The sequence below is a fragment of the Dermacentor albipictus genome, chromosome 6 (genome assembly GCF_038994185.2).
Source record: "Dermacentor albipictus isolate Rhodes 1998 colony chromosome 6, USDA_Dalb.pri_finalv2, whole genome shotgun sequence".
Classification (NCBI taxonomy): domain Eukaryota; kingdom Metazoa; phylum Arthropoda; class Arachnida; order Ixodida; family Ixodidae; genus Dermacentor; species Dermacentor albipictus.
In genome coordinates, this window is record NC_091826.1 from 39,502,195 (window position 1) to 39,521,333 (window position 19,139).

The 19,139-nt window shown below is 46.3% G+C and overlaps 1 protein-coding gene across 5 annotated transcripts in view; it reads left to right on the forward strand.

Moving 5' to 3' along the window:
• The window catches only part of LOC135914564 (uncharacterized), a 502,153-nt gene that overhangs the window by 441,489 nt on the left and 41,525 nt on the right, over window positions 1-19,139 (forward strand). For all 5 annotated transcript variants that reach the window (XM_065447470.2, XM_065447473.2, XM_065447472.2 and 2 more), the window contains one exon: window positions 2,546-2,626. In XM_065447470.2, the coding sequence (XP_065303542.1) occupies window positions 2,546-2,626 (81 nt within the window). The remainder of the gene's footprint in view (window positions 1-2,545; window positions 2,627-19,139) is intronic.

Below are 19,139 nucleotides of genomic sequence, written 5' to 3' on the forward strand. Positions count from 1 at the left end.
TTCATCGGTGCTTCTCGAGTATCGGTCCTGACAGCCCTGCAAGTTGTGGGTTCCTTCTTGAGACCCTGAAGTTGATGAGAATGCAGGAAGAAGAAACGGAAGAAGAAGGAGTAACACTGGCCAACGCAAAAAGAAAGAAACAAAAAAAAGAGAAAGAAAGATTTATGGAACGAGGGTTCCCCTTGGGAACTGAGCTTGAGGAACGAGATCCGCGTTCCGTCAAGTCTCGGGTGGAACGTCTCCGGCAGCATCTTTGATCAGAGCCGATAGTTTGGGCACGGGCCTCCTACTCGAATTAACGAAACTCGCGGCGAAGCGTGTCTGACGGCCGATCAATATGACCCGTATCGCCCTATCGAGATAAATTACATCTTCTATACCGTACAGGTGCCCTCCGGGTACACCCAGTAATCTACCTCTGACGTCACTACGTCAGAAGGGGGGCAAAAGTTTGGGTTGAGCCGAATGTGTTTTGGAATCTGAGGAGAGTGTGTATTTCGTCGCAGAGACCTCCGTCGTGTATTTAGTGGTGCTGTCTGTCGTTCCCGTGTACCATAAAACGCATACTGCCTGCAAGATTGAGGCCCACATTGACGGAAGTGCGTTTCCCTTTAATTGTTTGCAACAGCATGTCCAAAGCCTTACGCTGGCATATTATTATTGAAGGCTGCCGGCCATACAGCAACGATCCACTTACGAAATGAATAGGAATAAAGAAACCTTATTTGAAACGGCTCTTCGTCCGTGCCGTCAGACTTACGAAGGAGAAGCGTTGTGAGTTCGGCCACAGCAACTTTTGGAGTATGGATGAAGTATAGATTATTATTATTATTACTATAATCATCATCATTGTAATCATCGTCATCGTCATCATCAAAGGCCCTGGGACCGTTAACCAGCGGTACTCTGGCCGTGGCGTCGGATGCTTTCAACTACAGCCCCTCGGTCTCCCCTGAGCGTGCAGTTTGCGATTTTGTGTTCACTGAGATTCATTAATATGATTCTTCTAAAAGAAAAAAAAAATCCCCATTGATGGGGCCTAGACGGACGAACCTAAACACTAGGCTACAAAGGGCGCCGCAATCGAGGACTCCGGTTTAGCTTTGCTCGCCTGCGCCTCCCTAACCTAACTTCTAGAAAACACGAGTGTGTTTCTTTTTTTTCTTTCGTTTTTTTTTTCGTTCCGGCTAAATATAGGAATGTGGCCGTGGGGGCCGGAAGTCGAACCCAAAACTTCGTGCTGGGCAGAATGACCTCACATCCTCTTAGACACCTCAGCAGACGCACATCGTAGCGTGTGCAGCCTTTCTCAAACGAAACGAGGCCGCTATGTATGACTCGTGGGTTTCTATAACTGCTGGGTTTGTCGTATCGTGACCGTCAAAGATAAGTGGAGAGGGGGGGATGAGAGGAGTTCGTCTGACTTGGCGGAGTTTTCGAGCGTTGCCTATGTTGTAATAGATCGCATTCACTTTCTATAGCTATTTATACACATTCGCTTATGTGTGTCTTGACTTCGTTTCTCTGGGCAGAGGCTGTAACTGTATAACAAGGATAGCATACACACGCCGACTTTGTTACGGTCGCCGTACTGTTCGCGTAGAGCTGTGACAAGCTGTAACGCTGTATCTACCCGTTTGTTTGGACAGCAACATCGTGAAAGCTGTCATTGTTAAGAAAATGACGTGGCTGCGGCGCTGTCATGCGACTACTCGCTATTATTTGAGAGGGATTGGCGTAGAGTGTGATCAGGCTTATTTAGGAATTTCGTGGAAATTTGCTAAAATTTGGTGTTTTTCCTGTAGCGTTTTTATTTGTTGTGTTTCCACGTGAGCGAGCTTATGTTGGTTTTGATGTAAGTACCTTTGTCGTCGCATTTTGCTTCACGTGACCTTCACGGCCGGTTTGTTCACCTGCCAGTATTTGCGTACACTACGGACCACTCTTAAACAGGACGCCTAATCGATAATAAAGGTGGTGTAACTGAAACCCTTCTGCTTCGCCCGAGAGAAAAATTGATGAAATGTCACATTAGACTAATATTTATAAATTAAGGAAAAAAAGGAGCCTTCAAGCCGTCATGCCACAATTTTGGCTGTAATCACTGGCCAAATACAATATGCGTGTTTTCTCTGAATGTTGCAGATTGAGTCTGGACATGTTGAAAATATCAAATCTTTACTCCGAGCTTGAGCTACAGCGGGAAGCGAGTTACACATGAGACTTGAAATATATTAGTGCCTAATCTCTTTTCGGTATTCCTTCTCTCATTATCGTCGTCTTCGGTATAGCGTTATAAGGTTGTCACTTTGTTTACGCTGCTCTAGCTGTTACTAATTCTTTGCTATTATTTCTACCTATTCGAGAAAACGTCAAGTCTACGAACGTAGCTGTGTGGTATTTTGTTATACTAATTCACCGGTGTCTTTGTCCTGCAGTTACAAAAAATTTGTTCGTTTACCGCAGCAGCAATCATGGCTGTCGGTGTCGGACGGGATTACTCGCTCTTAATCAAATTACTCTTTTTTTTTGTTGACGTGTGCAGAATGCAGCGAGGAAGACGCGACGCAAGCCGCCCTGAAACGTCCGGCCACCCTGAGCCAGTCGGAGTACAACCTTCTACAAGGTGAGCCGAAGACATATGCCCTCTGCATCCCTTACTCCGTCTGTTTTATTTTCCCCGGGGTCAAGCACGGCAAGATTCCCATTATATCGAAAGCGAAATGTCGTTAATTGTTGCGCAGTCTTCGGCAACCTCTTCCTGCAACTTGCATCGACGTTTAGTTAAAGAAAGTACCCGGATGAGTAATTAAGTTTCACCTCCGTGAAGCGGCCAAAGTTATCTGCCCACGCGTCGGCAGCGAATGCAGGACATCTGCCGGGGCTGTGTACGGGCGCAAAATGTTCTTACGCTAGAACTGTTTGTTAAGAAAAAGCAGCCATCCATTCGGGATGTTTGCCTTATTACTCTCGAAAACGGACGGCCAGTGGCGGCTAGCAAGCTAGAAGGGAACCTCTTTGAGAATCCGGCCCCTGAAGTGTGCCTCTATAGGGTGTCTCAGCTGAGGTTAGCCAAGCTCTTCAACTTAAAAAAAAAAGTATTAAAATAAATGGTGCAAGATAGGATTTTGGGACCTACGACGTTCGGTCGTCAGGCCTCTGGCAACCAAACAGCGTAGTTCCCTCAACTTATCTTGCACCGCGTTTTTTGTAAGCATTTATATTTTATTGATTTAAGAGTTTGGCTAACGTTAGCTGAGTCACACGCTATACGTCCCGTATTCCAAAAGAACGTGGGAAGAAGTAATAGCTGTGCGTTCGAGTGCGGCTCGTGTTTGATCTACGACTTTGCTTCGAGTTATGAGGTAAGCAGAAGATGAAGCGAACGAGCACAGAAACACGCGAGCACAAACGAAGGAAGTATAACGGTCGGAGTTGAAATCGCCGTGGCGGTGAAGCAGCGAACAAAGAAGGAACGAACAGAAGCACAACGCAAACTGCGCCACACAATTCTAAAAAAGAACGCAGCGAAGGCAGCGAAGGTCCCTCAAGACTAATGAACTCTGACGTTTCGTGCGCGAGGCGGCAGTGAAGGAAAATAGAAGAAGAAAGAGAGAAAGGACGTCTCGAAAAAGAGGGGCTCACGAAAGTGGAACAGTTTCGTAGCAACGTATTTCTTTTTAAAGATTTATGGCGTCCTACGAGTTGTCCGAGCCGATATACAGAAAAGCGGACAGGAAAAAGAAGAACGCCGACGTCGAAAACGACAGCGTAGGAAATGGGAGCGTCTAAAACTTGCATAACTTTTCGAATAGCTGCTTTCCTGACGACGTGAAAAAGAGGCGAAACAAAGAAGACAATAGAGACGAAGAGAGAAAAAGGAGACGAGATTTCGTGGAGTGTGCGGAATGCAGAAAGTGTCGCTAGATTTGTCGGCGTCCCCAGGGGGGTGGGGGTGAGGGCACATCTTTTTTTTTTAATTTTCTTTCCCGCAATAACCCTCGACGCATTTCGCGTCATAAATCATGCCACCGAGGGTTCAAAAAAAAAAAAAGAAGACCTCTTCCCGCACTTCGTCGACGTCGTTGAACTGGACGCAATGGTCACACGGCAGTTAACGTATTGTTTATACGATATATACAGTGGCGTAGCCAGAAATTTTGTTCGGGGGGGGGCTACGCCACTGGCCCAATATATATATATATATATATATATATATATATATATATATATATATATATATATATATATATATATATATATATATATATATAGCTGCACGTTGGAGCTCAGCCTCCTCCGTAAGAGGAAGCTTTAGCTCGCGTGCTCCTATTTAAGTACATGTAGAAGGGGAATTCGTTGTTCCCACCAACCACCTCAGCAAATTTGAGGAGGTTTGTTGCATTTAAAAGAAAAAGTTTAATTCTAGTGACTACTGGTTTCAAATTTCTCATTTAGGTGGTCAATTATTTATTAAAAATTGGCCAAAATGGAACATTTTCAGGAAACGAAACTATCAAGTTTAAAACTCCCTGACTCAACAATCAAAAATGATATCACAATTCTGTGAATTGCATCTAATAGTACGTCTACAGCGGACAAAATAGATATGTTACACATGAATCTTTAAGAAAATTAGTATTGTGGAAATACGGCTTTTGCAGAACCCTGGTACACAACGTAAGCAATTCACATAAGATGCAAATTGACACAGCAAACTTGTCCGCTTTTACTGTTATAATAAATGCCGTTTACAGAACCACAATATGTTCTTCATGTATAGCTATTAGTTTGTAAACGTCGTGCTTCTATTTTCTCAAACTTTCGAATTTTCCAAAATATTTTAAACAAAATTCAGGCCCTAAATCGAAGTTCTGGGTCCAACAGACACTAGGATTTAACTTTCTCTCTCAAATGCAACCAATTTCAATAAAAGCGATCAGCAAGATTATCTCAGAAAAGCGTTTCTGCGTTGTACAAGTATTTGAATAGGCCGCGTCGGATTGGGCCCGAGCTAAAGCTTCCTCTTAAACAATTTATCGAGGGATCAAATACATGAATAATAACTGCATTGTCATTGCCAAAGATGCTGCAAACGCATTTTTGAAAGCTACGCACTGTAAATACAAGTAAAATGTGTATTTTTTAATAACATATTATACTCGTATGTGCCAAAAATTGTGCCCAACATAACTGACGTCAATGCTTCCATGTTTTTTGTCTACTTATTAAGTAAAGAAAATATCACGTGAACTTTAGAACTATATCAGTTCGAAACCAGGAAAGCAGTCCATGCCGCTTATATGAAAAATTAAAAGGCAATGAACTGAACAAGTTGAGGACAAATATGTTAATGAAACTTTGTCATTCAAGAACCCTGCTTACATTGTTGTACTTATGAAATGGTCAGTGAAAAATCTCAATGACGCTTTCGTTTGTTGCAATGTATTACGCAGGAGTAGCTGTCTCTTGTCGTGTAGCGTGAGTAATTGCACCGAAGTTATAGTCGCGACAAAGAGCACGTATAAAAAGCAGTTCTGCAAGATATATGAGGGCAAGTCATATGAATGAGCCAACAACGGGGTACTTTATTTAAAAGTAGTCTTCATGAGAATTTAGACATTTGTCCTATTGACTAACGAGTTGCGTGATTCCCGTCTTATAAAACTCCTTGGGTTGCTGCTTCAAAAAGTCTGTATCTGGTTCCCTTGAGCTGTTTTTTCGGTTGCCCCAAAATGTAGAAGTCGCAAGGTGACAGGTCTGAGCTGTATGGCGGATGTTGCAGCGTTTCCCACTTGAACTTTGCCAGTTTTGTATTAACCACATAGGCGACGTGGGGACAGGCATTGTCGTGGAACAAGATGACTCCATTCGTCAATTTTCCACGTTGTTTGTTCTTGATTGCGACACGCTGCCGTTCTGGCGTTTCACAATATCGGAAACAATTGATAGCCTCTCAAGATTTAGCAAATTCTATCAGTAATGGACCCTGTCGATCGAAAAAAAGTCAACAACACCTTTCCAGCGGAAATGATTGCCTTTACGTTCTTTGGGCGTGGTAAATTCGAATGTTTCCACTGTAAGCTTTGCCGTCGTGTTTCAGGCTCGTAGTAGTGGCACCAAGGTTCGTCCCCGATCACAGTTGCAAACAAGAAGTCGTCATGCTCATTGTGATACCCGATCAGATGAGTCAAGGCAGCGCGAAACTTCTCCGTCTTCTCGCGATGGATAAAAATCTTGGGGATCCATTGCGCACCAAAGAGCCGATAACCGAGAAGCTCATTAATTATGGCGTGAACCGAACCGTGACTGATGTTCAGACGGTCTGCCAGTTCATCGATGCTTATCCTCCGTTCTTGTTTCAGAAGCTCATGAACCTTTGAAATTGTGTAGGGGGTGATTGCACGATGGTTTTGGCCCGGTCTTGGAATGTCTTTGCAATGTCCTTTGAACCGTTTGCTCCAATGCCTCACAGTGGTCAATGAAATGCAGTGTTCAACGTACACGGCAGCCATATGGTGATTAATTTCTGTTTTGGAAACACCTTCAGCTGTCAAAAACTTCGCGACACCGAGCTGTTCAACTTTTGAAGTGTCCATTATGTGACGCCACCATATTCAACCCAGTGTATGAGAGCATTAAAGAACATTTATCTTCACACCTGCGTGTCACTTTTGTAAATAAGACATGCCGTTCTCCTACGCGCATGCCTCGCAGATAATGAACCAAACCATTATTGCGCGGTTAGGGTAGGCTCACTTTAATTTGACTCGCCCTCGTACATTAGAAATGCAAAGATACAATGGGATATGCAAATGTGAAAATAGGGCTTGATAAAGGACAAAAAAGTGTCACTGGAAACAAAGTTCACTTCATGTATACACAAAACCTCGCAACAAGATATTTAAGTATACTTATAAGTCCCCAATGAGTCTATGTATGTAAGAAGAAGTAACTGTATATAATGCGTCAAATAAGGCAAATAAACATGTTGCACAATCATAGATTCACAGAATCCTAGATTCCTCTCCCATTCCATCCACTGCCCCCGATGTATTGCGCGCGACGGAAGGCGGCGCGCTTGCTCCCCGCTTTTCTCCTTTGCGCACACAAGACTGAGCCCCCATCGTTGGCTCACCTATTCGACCTCCCCTCCTACGCTTTCACTCGCACATACAGCATGCAGCGCGTGGTCACGATGTTATCAGCCTTGGACTTTATACGAAACATGAGGGCGATGGCAGGAATGCGCCTGGAGTGTCCATATAATTGCTTTCGCAATAATATAATAAACGTATCCGGCAACTGAAGCGTCCCGTCGCCCATTACTTTCCGCAAAAGAAGTATCAAAATCGAACTTTCACCATGCGACAATTCACTGCGCCGCTACAATGTATTTTTTTCTGTGAGGCGGAGGCACCGAATGAAAAAAAAAAAAACGCATAGCAAAGTATGTTGGCCAGAATCTAATGCCTACTTCGGGCACCTAATGGGGCTACGGAAGAAATACCGAAGAAAACATGAGACGCTTGGTCCACTGAGAACCATACGCATACTGCTCAGTATCCTACAGCGGCGAAACAAGACTTTCCGGAAAGGTTCCGCTCAAGGAATGCGGTGCAATCCTTCGAGACCCCACAGTGATGGCGGCGAGCAACCATTGTTTTTTTTTCTTGTCTGCTAGCCAGAAAGCGTCCAAAACTCTGTCCGGTGAAAATCCACTCGCCCAGAGCAAACCGAACGCGCACCCAAGTGCACCGCACGGTGGTCGGGGCCATACGAGAAAAACGTATGCGCTCTGGCTGGCTCTGGCAGCCTGCGGGTAGGGTAGCGAGAACAAAAAAAAAAAAAAAAAAAAAAAAAATTGAAGAGGCTCAATGTGTCCTCGCGAATAAAAGTCAAAGTAGAAGAAATAAATAAGAACGTAGTTACTTTGGCTGGCTTTAGTGTCTTGACATGGATGTTCTGGCGTAGGTTAAAAAAAATGTTGATATTTTTTTATATGACATGACGGCACAAATGAAGCACCCCAATGCTTCGTCTCATTGGACCTCGCTGCCTGCTTCGTCAACTCGTCTGCTAGTGTGCTGATTTGGCTTGTCTGTTTGTATGTTCCGATGTAAGACTTTAGAAAAGTCAACAGACATTTGGCGTCAAATGTTTATAACAACATTAAACCCACAAAGTTCCGCAATTGAAAATCTAAAGCACAACTTTGGAAATGCCAACGCACCTTTCACATCTAGAGCTTATGAGATTTATACCCATAATGTTTCGCAATTGATATCCATGCGCTCCATAGATTCCGTGGCCTCAGTGAGATGCCGCGGCGAGCCCGCTCACCATCAAAGCGCCCTTGAAACCTCGTGTTCGGATGGGACTGCTTGGCGTTATGCGACTCCCGGTGTATGGGCGTTGCCACGAAATCCAGCCCGAGTTTGCAATCTTCGCGGTTAAATGTCTTTTCGAGCGTCAAAAAGACATTCTAGACAAAATCCAGAGTGATTTCCGGCGCCGGGGGTCGCTTTGGTCGGCGGTGCATGAACAGCACGAAAAAATTTCGGGGGGGGGCTGAAGCCCCATAAGCCCCCCCCCTGGCTACGCCCCTGGATATATATATATATATATATATATATATATATATATATATATATATATATATATATGTATAAAAGAGAGAGAGAGAGCCTAGTGATCTTGACGATATGTGTGGACCATCGTGCGGTGGCTGCAAAAAGACGCATTGCTGGATTACAGTGGCGAGGCGGAAACATGCGTGGGTTGCAGCAATGTACGGCAGAACGTTCCCAAAGTGTATACATGACCAGGTGCTTACGTAGCTTGCCAATTCTCCCAAAAACATTATAAAAGAGGAGCGCGCTATTAACAGTGCCGCCCTAAAGTGCTGAAACTTGGAGCATAACGAGAAAAGAAAGCCGGAGAAGAAGCTAAAAAAGAAAATAGAATCCCAGAAGGAAGCGATGGAACGAAAAAATTAATGGGCGCAACGTTAGCAGATTGGAACAGGTGTAGTATAGGGACTACTAGAGAGCAAGCTGGCGTAGCTGGTATTTTCAGATTAAGCGGATGAAATTGGGTAAGGAAGGTGTAAGGTGGGATCTGCTGGTGCAACACAGGGGTAAGAATTGGAGATCGCTGTGAAAAGCCTTCGTCCTGCAATGGACATGAAAAATAAAAGGCTTATTGCGTCATGTTTACTGGGATGATTGTACGCCATCATAGATGTTCTTAATTAGATCACCTAGTAAAAGATAAAGGCGCTAGTATCTTTGTGCGCCACCGATATAGCCTCTTCAGATATCATGGGTATGGTTGACGGTACGTAGATATTTGTGCTACTTTATCGAAAACTTAGAAATTTGCAGCGAGTCGCAATGCTCTACAAAGCGCCGTCTTTCCTTTGTGACTCTGTGCTGCATACTGACTGATTCTCGCTAGTGTAAAGGCATCAATGTTGCTGAGACATCAGAAACAGCAGCGAAAACCGCAGGCAACGCTTAAACAACAACAACAACAACAACAACAACAACAACAACAACAACAACAACAACAACAAAAAAGCACACTGGTAACTGCACGGCAAGAGTAATGGCTTTGTGTATGGGAGACACACCAGAATGGGACCTGTCGTCCCTTTCTCCCACCCTATAGCAGGTTGTGTCATCCATGGGAATACGCGACTTTCTTGCCTGACCTATTTAAGTCAACTTTTTTTTTTTGCGTCGCGTTTACTTCAATTCACCTAAAGGTGAAGGGCGCACGATAAAGCTTAGAGCGTTTTCACCGCCGCGAAGCGGCTGCAGAGGGGCGGCATAGGCAAAGGGCGTCAGTACAGATAAGCTTCGACACAAAGTTTCTTCAATGCAAAACTATCCGCGTCCGGGATACCGGCGCCCTTCGGGCCAGGAACAAACGCATCGCCCGAAGCGTTCGCGCGGCGTTCATATTGGCTGGCGTTCCAGCACGCCATTCTCGTTTGCCATTTTTCTTTCTTTTTTCTTTTTCGCTTTTTAGCCTCTCCAGGTGCGCGCACGACGCAAAAGGTGCGCTCAAGCGCGCGCACAAGTCCCAGAATTCGCAGGTTGGCTTTCTGAAAAAAAAAAATACGCCTGAGGCGCCGGCGCCGCCAGTTTTGTTTGCAGGATTTCTTATTCTTATGTCTTATGGCGTGCAGTTTATGGAGGAAAAGAAACAGGAGAGAATGATGCGTACGCAGACCCAAAAGCAAGCGCATCGGCGACTTTTTTCATCCATTGTTCGCCAATGGATATTTCAAATCACGTCTTTCCGCGTCCGTTTTATTACTCCCCCCTCCCCCTCCCCCAACCTGTCTTTCTTTTTTTGGATGTTGTTTATGGGCAAAACATACACGCTTCGCATATAAGCATTGGCGCACCGGCGAATTTCGGCACATCGTTCGCCAATGGCTTCCGCGGGCTTTAAAACGTCACCAATTCCCATTCTGTAATGGTACGTCCACACTAGCGACAAAAACGCGCGCGACACAACGCGCGCGGCGAGCGGTGCTGTCGCGCGCGGCAAGATTCACGAAAAGCGGCAGCAACGCGCGGCAAACGCGCGAATGGGTGCGAGACCCATTTTTCGCGGCAGACGCGAAACGTCCACCAATCAGAAGCGAGCCGCTTTATGAGCCGCGCTGTTGTGGCGCCACCTGTCGCATAAGCAAAGAATCATAATCTATGGGCTCTGAGACTGAACAGTGACACGCGCGCCGTAAAATCTCAGAGGCCATTTCCAGTCAAGGGGGCTGTTTTTGTTAAGCCTTACCACACCGCCACTGAGGCGTCGACGAAGAATTCGCCTCGCAATGGAGGCGTTTTTGGAAACCGTTCGCGGATATGCGTACCTCTATGATAAATCGAGCGTTGGACAAGGAGCTGCGCGCCAACCGCTGGCACATTATGGACAGCAGTTTGGCATGACAGGTGAGTAATTGGTGAAGGTGGGGAAGCAGAGTGCGCGCCTGGCCCTCAGTGTCCCTGTACCGCACTCAAAAACTTTCTCGTCCGCTGTCTGGCACGTCGGCGTCGCACAAGTAAAGAACAAACAAGTATTATAGTGTTCACAGTCACCAGTAGCTCCTCGTCCGTATCCGACATGCCTGAGCGTGGCCGGCAGTGGCGCAAAAAAACACAGACACTTCCGATGGAAAACGAAATGGGCAGAACGGAGAGCGCGTTGTCGCGAGAAGTATCGAATGGAACGAGGCAACGCGGGACTCCACGGGCCGCTGCCGCGTGCCGCAAAACGCGACTGTGGACTTGCCCGCACGCGTCTGCCGCCCGGGCGCTTGCCGCGTGCGGCGTGTCGCGCGCGTTTTTGTCGCTAGTGTGGGCGTACCATTATACTCGTTTCTGTGTGCGACTGGGAACCTGCTTCCCGGCTATAGGGCTTTATTTAAATTTTCTCCAGAGGTGGAGGCGTTCTTGCGCGTTACACCGTACGTCGGGTCTATTTTACTCGTTTGTTCCTGTGTTGAGTGAATGCGACGCCCGCCTACCCTGCCGACTTGGCTTGGCTTGGGCTTCTTTCGCTAGCGTCCGCCTGTTTTGGCTCCGTCTTCTGCTTCTGCCGCTTGGGTCTTTGCTGCTTGCATCGGGGTGTGACTCTCTGAGAGATGGCGCTGCCGTCGCAATATCGAGAAACGTGGGCTGTATGGCACCGCGAGAGAGATGATAGCGCGTGGATCTCAGCTTCGCGCATCTTATAGTCATTCAGCTTGTTTTCGCGAGAAATGAAAAAAAGAGGCGAGGTGGCCTGAGGTATGGGGGGAAGGGGGTGGAGGGATTGAGGCGTTGTCATGGTATGGCGCTTGTTTTTCTTTTTATTTGGCGTTATTTATTTTGGCCGGCCCTATGAATTCCTGCAGAGAAAGAATACTAAAAATACTGAAAGAAACAAGGTGGTATTCGAGATATTGGCACAGCGCTTGTCATGCCCCTTCTGTAAGTCTTTCGCGTTTCCTGACGTTTCCGGAATATAAGCGCGACATAACGCACACAAAGAGCACCACAGCGCATGCGCACAAGTCAGGCTCCTGTCGCGACGCTTTAAACCTGACGGCGACGGCTGACAGATCCATTGCTGAAATGATTTCTCGATATAATTTTTTGTATGCTGTTTCCTTTTTCGACAACATGAAAACCTCTTTCGCGCGGTTGCTGAAAAAACGAAATTATCAATGAGAGCAGCATTCCGGGCCAAGTTGGTAATCCATTACTCAAGTATTATTGCGTCACCGATTCAGTATTATTGAGTAAAAGCAATTTAGTGGCACAATGAATTTAGTTGAAAGATTGCGCTTGGTGAGCGTTCGTCTTCCCTTACGTCCGTGTCTTTCTTATTGCACAATAATACTTATGTAACGAAATTCTTATAGCAAAATCTTAAAATAATGTTTTGGAGGGCGCTTAAGCTTCGCCTTTAAGTGTGGAACCCGATACCATTCAAAGAACCGTGACTGCTTCTCACGCTTCCCGCCAACTAGAGCCTATGCAACCGTAATATTTTTTTTGGAAACGCTGGTGGCAAATGCTATGCACGTAGGCGACCTTTCTGGGGGCGCTCCGCTCCCACTAAGACAGACCTCAAACGCAGCTGGAAAAGGGGTTGGTGTTTTGAGTTTCACGTTACAGAATTATAGGCTTTCTCGTATATTCATATTACAGTCCGACGCTGTCATGTCTGGAGGTTGCGCGTAAGTCGTACTTTGCGAATTTTCTGGCGCATTTTACTTCGAGAAATTCGGTTGGTTCAGTAACGCTTCCGCGTCACGTGGTGGGCCTGCGTGGATGCCGATGCGTGCTCGGCATGATTTTTCTCATACGGACAACGCCGCCGCCGCCGCCTGATTTCCTGCGACACGGGACCATTAGCGCTATTGCGTAAAATTCTGAGGCCTTACGTGCAAGAACCACAATCTGTTTATGAAGTACGCCGTAGTGGGGAAGGGGGCGCTTTGGAATAATGTTCACCAGCTGGAGTTCTCTAACATGGACCCAATGCTCCGTACATGGGCGCTTTTGCGTTTCGCCCCCGTCGAAATGCGGCCGCACCCGCCGTGCTTGCTCAGTGGCTATGGTGTTGGGCTGCTGAGCATGAGGTCGCGGGATCGAATCCCGGCCACGGCGGCCGCGTTTCGTTGGAGGAGAAATGCGAAAACACCCGTGTACTTAGATTTAGGTGCACGTTAAAGAACCCCAGGTGGTCGAAGTTTCCGGAGTCCCCCACTACGGCGTGCCTCATAATCAGAAAGTGATTTTGGTACGTAAAACCCCATAATTTAATTTAATTTAATGCGGCCGCCGCGGCCGGGATTTGATTCCACACCCTCGCGCATAGCAGCGCGACGCCGAGAGCCTGCCACTACGGCTGGTAAAAAGCAATATATTCTAGCGCTTTTCTCTCTCTGGTTTTTTTTTTACATTCGTTTGTCATTTGGGGATTCTTTCTGCATTATCGTTCAGCCCTTCTTTATCTCTCTCTCTATTTAAAATTGATGGATAGGTATTGTTTTACGAGAAACGAAGCAGGGTAAGCATATTACTTCGCGTGCCTTCTGCGACATTGCTTTGTAGGTTTCCTCCGAAGGCGGCAAGACTTGCGCAAGCGAGCACCCGAAACAAGGCGCTTCTGAATGTGTTCCTTTCGACGCCGGTGTAATGCCCGGCAAATTGTTTTCGAAACGGTTCCTCCATTATAGACGCACGTATCGCCGTAATGCGAAATAATACTCTCTGCATGCCGCATGAATCTCTAATGATTCGCCGTCGTGAACGGCCAGACGTGGTCCTGAAAATGACAGCGCCTACCGCTGTGGCTAGGCGCGGAGGCTTTACCCGCCAGACGGGAAAGAAAATGCGCTTTGGGCAAGCTCATTACGTTGGCGCACGAGAGGGGAGGTGGGAGCTTCTATGTTTCTTTTTTTTGGGGGGGGGGGGTAGAAGGAGGGGGGTGCTAGTGCTTGTTACCTTGTTTAACTCCATCTTCGAGAGCTGCCGTATTCTCCTGGCGTGGGAGAACGTTCACTCTCATTCGACGTTAACGGAGTAAGCGTGCTTCAGCAATGAGTCCTTGAACTTTCGTAAATGGGCTTAACTGGGCAATATAGCAGTTACTACCGCGTAAATAACTTACCGGGACTTTCTTGTGTTTATATAGTTATTTAATTTTTTTATTATACTGCCTCTAAATGAGAGCGAGGAAGTGGGATAAGTAGAAGTACTTCTCAAACGCCGGATTGACTAGAAAGCGAACGCATGGGAAGATAATATTTATTTATTTATTTATTTATTTATTTATTTATTTATTTATTTATTTATTTATCTATTGATTTATTTATCTTGTGGGCTATTATATTGTTACAGAACGCAGTGCGGCCCTCAAGTTCTATGAACACGAATATCGGAGCGCAACGTGCTCTGTCATCGCATTGTTAAATGTCGGACAATGGTGGGGGGGGGGGGGGGGAGGGGGACTGGTGTTTGTTGTACGACATTGAGGAACGGACACTTTATGACGACAGTCTCTACTGGACGGTGCGAAATAAGGATGGAAAAATAAATCCCCCCTAATATGCGCATTGTTATAATAAATATTGTGAAGTTAGACTGTGCGCGCTACCTTTTTACGCGAAGAAAGCAATGGGAGGCATCACGCTGTTTTCAGTGATGAAGTACCTGCTGGCTACGATATGTCTGCGTGCGTTTTAAGTATGCGATGTAAAAGGCTCAACAACATAACATAGCGCAAGACCAAACCCAGTAAACTTGACTATAACTGAGATTAGGACGAGTCTGAAATAACAAAAAAAGATTGTGTGTCTGCGCGCTTAAAGATAAAAACGCCTTTTATAAACCGCTTTGGGAAAGCTCATTATGCTAGCTCGTTCTAGTAAAAAGAACTAGAAGCGAGCATTTTTTTTTCTTTTTGCGCGAGAGAGTGCTTCTGCATTATTTAACGCTCATTTGCGACAGTTTCTGTACGCCGCCTAGCGCGAGCTCATCCACTGTGATTGAAAAGAAACGTGTCAACGTGTTTAATCAAGGAGTACGTTCTCGGACTCTCCTAAATTGGCTTAACTACGGGACGTAGCTGTTACTCCGGCGTCGAGGACTCGACAGATGCGCGTTGCGTTAAGTGTAGCTCCACGCTTGGACATAGGAGGATTTGTCATAAACCGCTTCGGGCAAGCTCATTACGACGGGACTCTCTAAGCAGGATAAGACTATACAGACGGGAAGTTTTTTTTGTTTTCTAAATAAGTGTTTTTGCCTCTTTAACTCTTCTTCGGTGAGTTCTCCTAGGGGCCCCCTATTGGAGCAGAGTCGAACCCGAATATAACGAATGCGGATAAATCGAGTTATTCTGTATAGCCAGTACGCAAAGACGAATGACCGTTAATCATGTGCAATAACTCCCTCATAACGAATGCGGATTAATCAATTTATTCTCTGTAGCGAATACGCAACTCATAATGACAGATACCCACGTAATATAACTTCCTCATAAGGAACAGGACATTGGGTGTATGTGTGGAACTTGGGGCGTCCGCTGTCAGTGTCATAAGGCTGCTGGCATGGCGCCAATGCTTCTTTCAGGAATATTTTTATTATTATTTTCTTATGTCACGCTGTTTTTATTTAGAGGTTGCACGAGCATGAGTGCGGAAGTGTGCCTGAAGTGTATCAATGCAATAGAGTCGCTTACACGTGCGTCCACACCACGTGTCCATAATCTCGCCCGCCCGGAACGTCATTATTGTCGACCGTAACGAAACAGTCCAAGGTAGAGGCAAAAATTATTACTGCCTACTGCGCATAGTTTCGTTTTTCGATAAATGCTTTCTCTGATCTTTTCTCTTCTTCACCGAAGGCAACAAATTCGCGTATAACAAACATGGGAGAAAAGTTTGAGTTCGCTACAGGTGAGTTTAGGTAAATCGAATTACTTGATATATATCCAAACAATTTTTGGTTAGCACATGAGCCCACTGGCCACAAGTGGGTTCGACCACGTGTTCGCTTTGGTTGAGTTGTATCTGCAGTACGGTATGTCTCGATAGCCTTCACTCCCTTTCTGTTTTCTATGTATGATCTCATATTTACTGTACAATCATCGCCAAGGGACGTCTGGTACCCGTGGAACTGCGCAATCCTTTTAATTGTGTTTCGCGTTGCTTATGGGCTGTCGCTTTGTCTGATATTCGGCCGCGCCTCGTATGAAGCCGTTCCGAATTGCAGTGTACTGCTGCTTCGTGTGTTTAATTGCAGCGTGTCCGGCGCTACGAAGCGCGAATGAAACTTGCCACAAGCGTTTGTTCAACACATCTTGTTACACGTCGTCTTGTATTGAGTTTCTCTCGCCTTTTCCCTTAACAATCAGAGCGAAAAGCGCCCTCGGTCCCACATACGCAACGTTCAATTCGTGATTTTGTTTCAGAGCATGCGACTGAGACCGTGAATAAATTGTTGTCGCTGAACAAATATTGATAGCCTGGCCTGTTTCTTGAACGGGGTGTTTTTGGGCCGGGAAACCTTATCGAGCCCTCAGCTTGGGTTGCGACCGGGGTTAGCTTAGTGTGGAAATGGCAACATGTATCGCGTCGAAGAATTTGTGTCTGGAACAATCAGGCTGGCATCGCTACGCTAAACGGTATCTACTTATGCGATATATTGGCATCTATATCGGTATATCTATCCGGTATATCGGTATATGTATATCGGCATATCTTTCTACCCGTCCGGTTTGGCCCACGTGTTGTACAGTCATATGAAATCACCGATACGTATTTGGTAGACAAGAAAATGTGTAAGAAGTTGGCGATTGCAGAATTGCGTGAGTGGTCCTTTAGTAGGTCGCCATGATCAAGTGTGATTGTGTTTTCATGCAAAACTGTTCGTTGTTCCGTTTCTCTTTTCTCTCTCGTTCTTTTTTTCTTATTTTCAGCTGAGAACGCTTGTAGTTGACAATATGTTGCGGCCCGCGTTCATAAGGTGACTCTTGGTAAAAAAAATTAATTTTGGGCTTTTACGTGCCAAACCCAATATAGGATTAGGAGGCACGCCGTAGTATAGAGACTCCGGATTAATTTTGACCCCTGGGATTCCAGCTGCCCACCATTCTGCAGTATCGCAAAGAGGCCTTACCATGATTATCGAAATCAAGATTCCATTCGTTGTTTCAAGGTGTTTATTATGGCTAAAAACTTGTGTAGACGTGAATAATCTATCTTTCCCTTCCTTTTTATTGTTGAATGTGATAGTTCTTTGTTTATTCTGCGTTCTAAACCCACGTTGGACACAGAGGTTCTCAAAGCAAAGCTTGATCCATCCCTTAGCACCACTTTGCTCGGGCAATCGTCTGGGCTATACAAAGCGGGGCATTCCCAGCGACAGTTTTACCGAGGTAGTGTCTAATTCTGTTGCCCATGATACCAGTGCTATGTGCGTCCCTTCGGAAGGGTCTTACAGTACTCGGTAACGGGCGGTCGGAGTCAGTGGGATACGTCACAGCATCCCACACGCCTCGTAGCATTCATTATCCAATCAACGGAGCTGATCAGCGAGCGTCCTCAGCAGCGTATTTAAGCAGCGTCCACCGCTCAGCTCTCACTCAACTTTGACTATAAAACTAGACGATCCTTTCTGTCTTTCCTTTCATTCTTTATTTACGTAGAAGCTCGGTCCCGTGCGGCTCTCCTTTCGACAACAACTTGCCTGACAAGGGGGGGCCGTGGACAGCGCCGGGGGATCGGCCATTAGCGGCGTTGCGCGAGGCTCATAAAACGCGTGCCTTCGACGCCGCGTCTCCGCGCATTGTCCGCGGGCTTAACGACGCGTGAGGCTACGCGTGGCGTGCGAACGCGTTTACCGCGCGCTGGTCTTTCTTTGTTTTTCCTTCTCCGCCTCCTTCCTCCCGCCCTTTCCCGTTCTCTTTTTTTTTGTCTATGTGGCGCTGAAGCAATGTTCCGTCGATTTCGTCTCTCTCTCACCCTTCGGAGCTTCAATTAGTGGCCCGGAGGAATGTGCGTACCTACGCCTCGTAAAAAAATGGGAGGTGGAGGATTGGGGGGGGGGGGGGAGCGGCATTTACCGACAGACTGTGCGCGCCCGGGCGACGCACTCGCGCGCGTGGAATGCTCGGCCAGAACCGTGCCTGCGCGCGCCCTTAACGATGCCTGAAAAAAAAAGAAGGAAGCAAAAAAAAAAGGGAGATAGAGAGGGGATGCCGCCGGAATTGAGTGAAGGAACGTGGCGCTACCCGCCGGGCTGTCTGTCGGGAGGAAGTTTAGTTTGCAAAGTTTGTCCGGGGCGGTGCTTTCTTTCTCTCTTCTTTGGGAGTTTGGGTCTTAAGAGCTCGAATATGGGCCGCACCCCGTTCTCGCAGATGCGTAGCCTGTTACCTACTTCGATACGAGTGCCGCTTAATTGCGTTAGAAGTACGTAACTAGTACGTCTTGACCAAGAGTTCACTCTTCGCGAATGTGACGTTTCTCTCTCTCTCTCTTTCTTTCTTTGTTTCTTCACCGCCTCCTTTCCCCAACCGAACACTTGCGAATAGCAGTCACGGGCAGTTGCCGCATTAACGCGAAGTTGATTATCTTCCACGTACAAGTATACCACGCTCCACATTGCTTCCCTGTCTCCAACACTACTGGGCTGTGTTTTGGTTATCGCATTTTACGAAAAAAAAATAGCATGTTCACATATAGAGTGGCCTTTCTCTCTCATTGCTCCGAGTTACTTCGGACGTCCTCTATTTTCTAAATCGACGGGGTGGTAGTATTTGCGTTGTTACGGCCACCTTAGGAACAGTTCTTCGCAGGCAAAGACGTCCTCGCTCCACCACAAGAACTTGGAGGTTTTCCCTGTCTCTTCATTTCTCTCCGTTTCTTTAAAATTTTTACATTCGCACTATCTTCGTCTTATCTCATTGTCTCAGTTCGTAGTTGATACTGAGTGCTAGAGAGTCATAGCTTTTTGGATTTTGAATGCCGACTTTGTTTTTCGTGCTGCTGCCGTTTCCTGCTCTAATTTTTTTGCCTGTAAAGCGTGCTTCGTCACATGCATGTTGGTCTTGAGGCGGAGCCTTTTTGG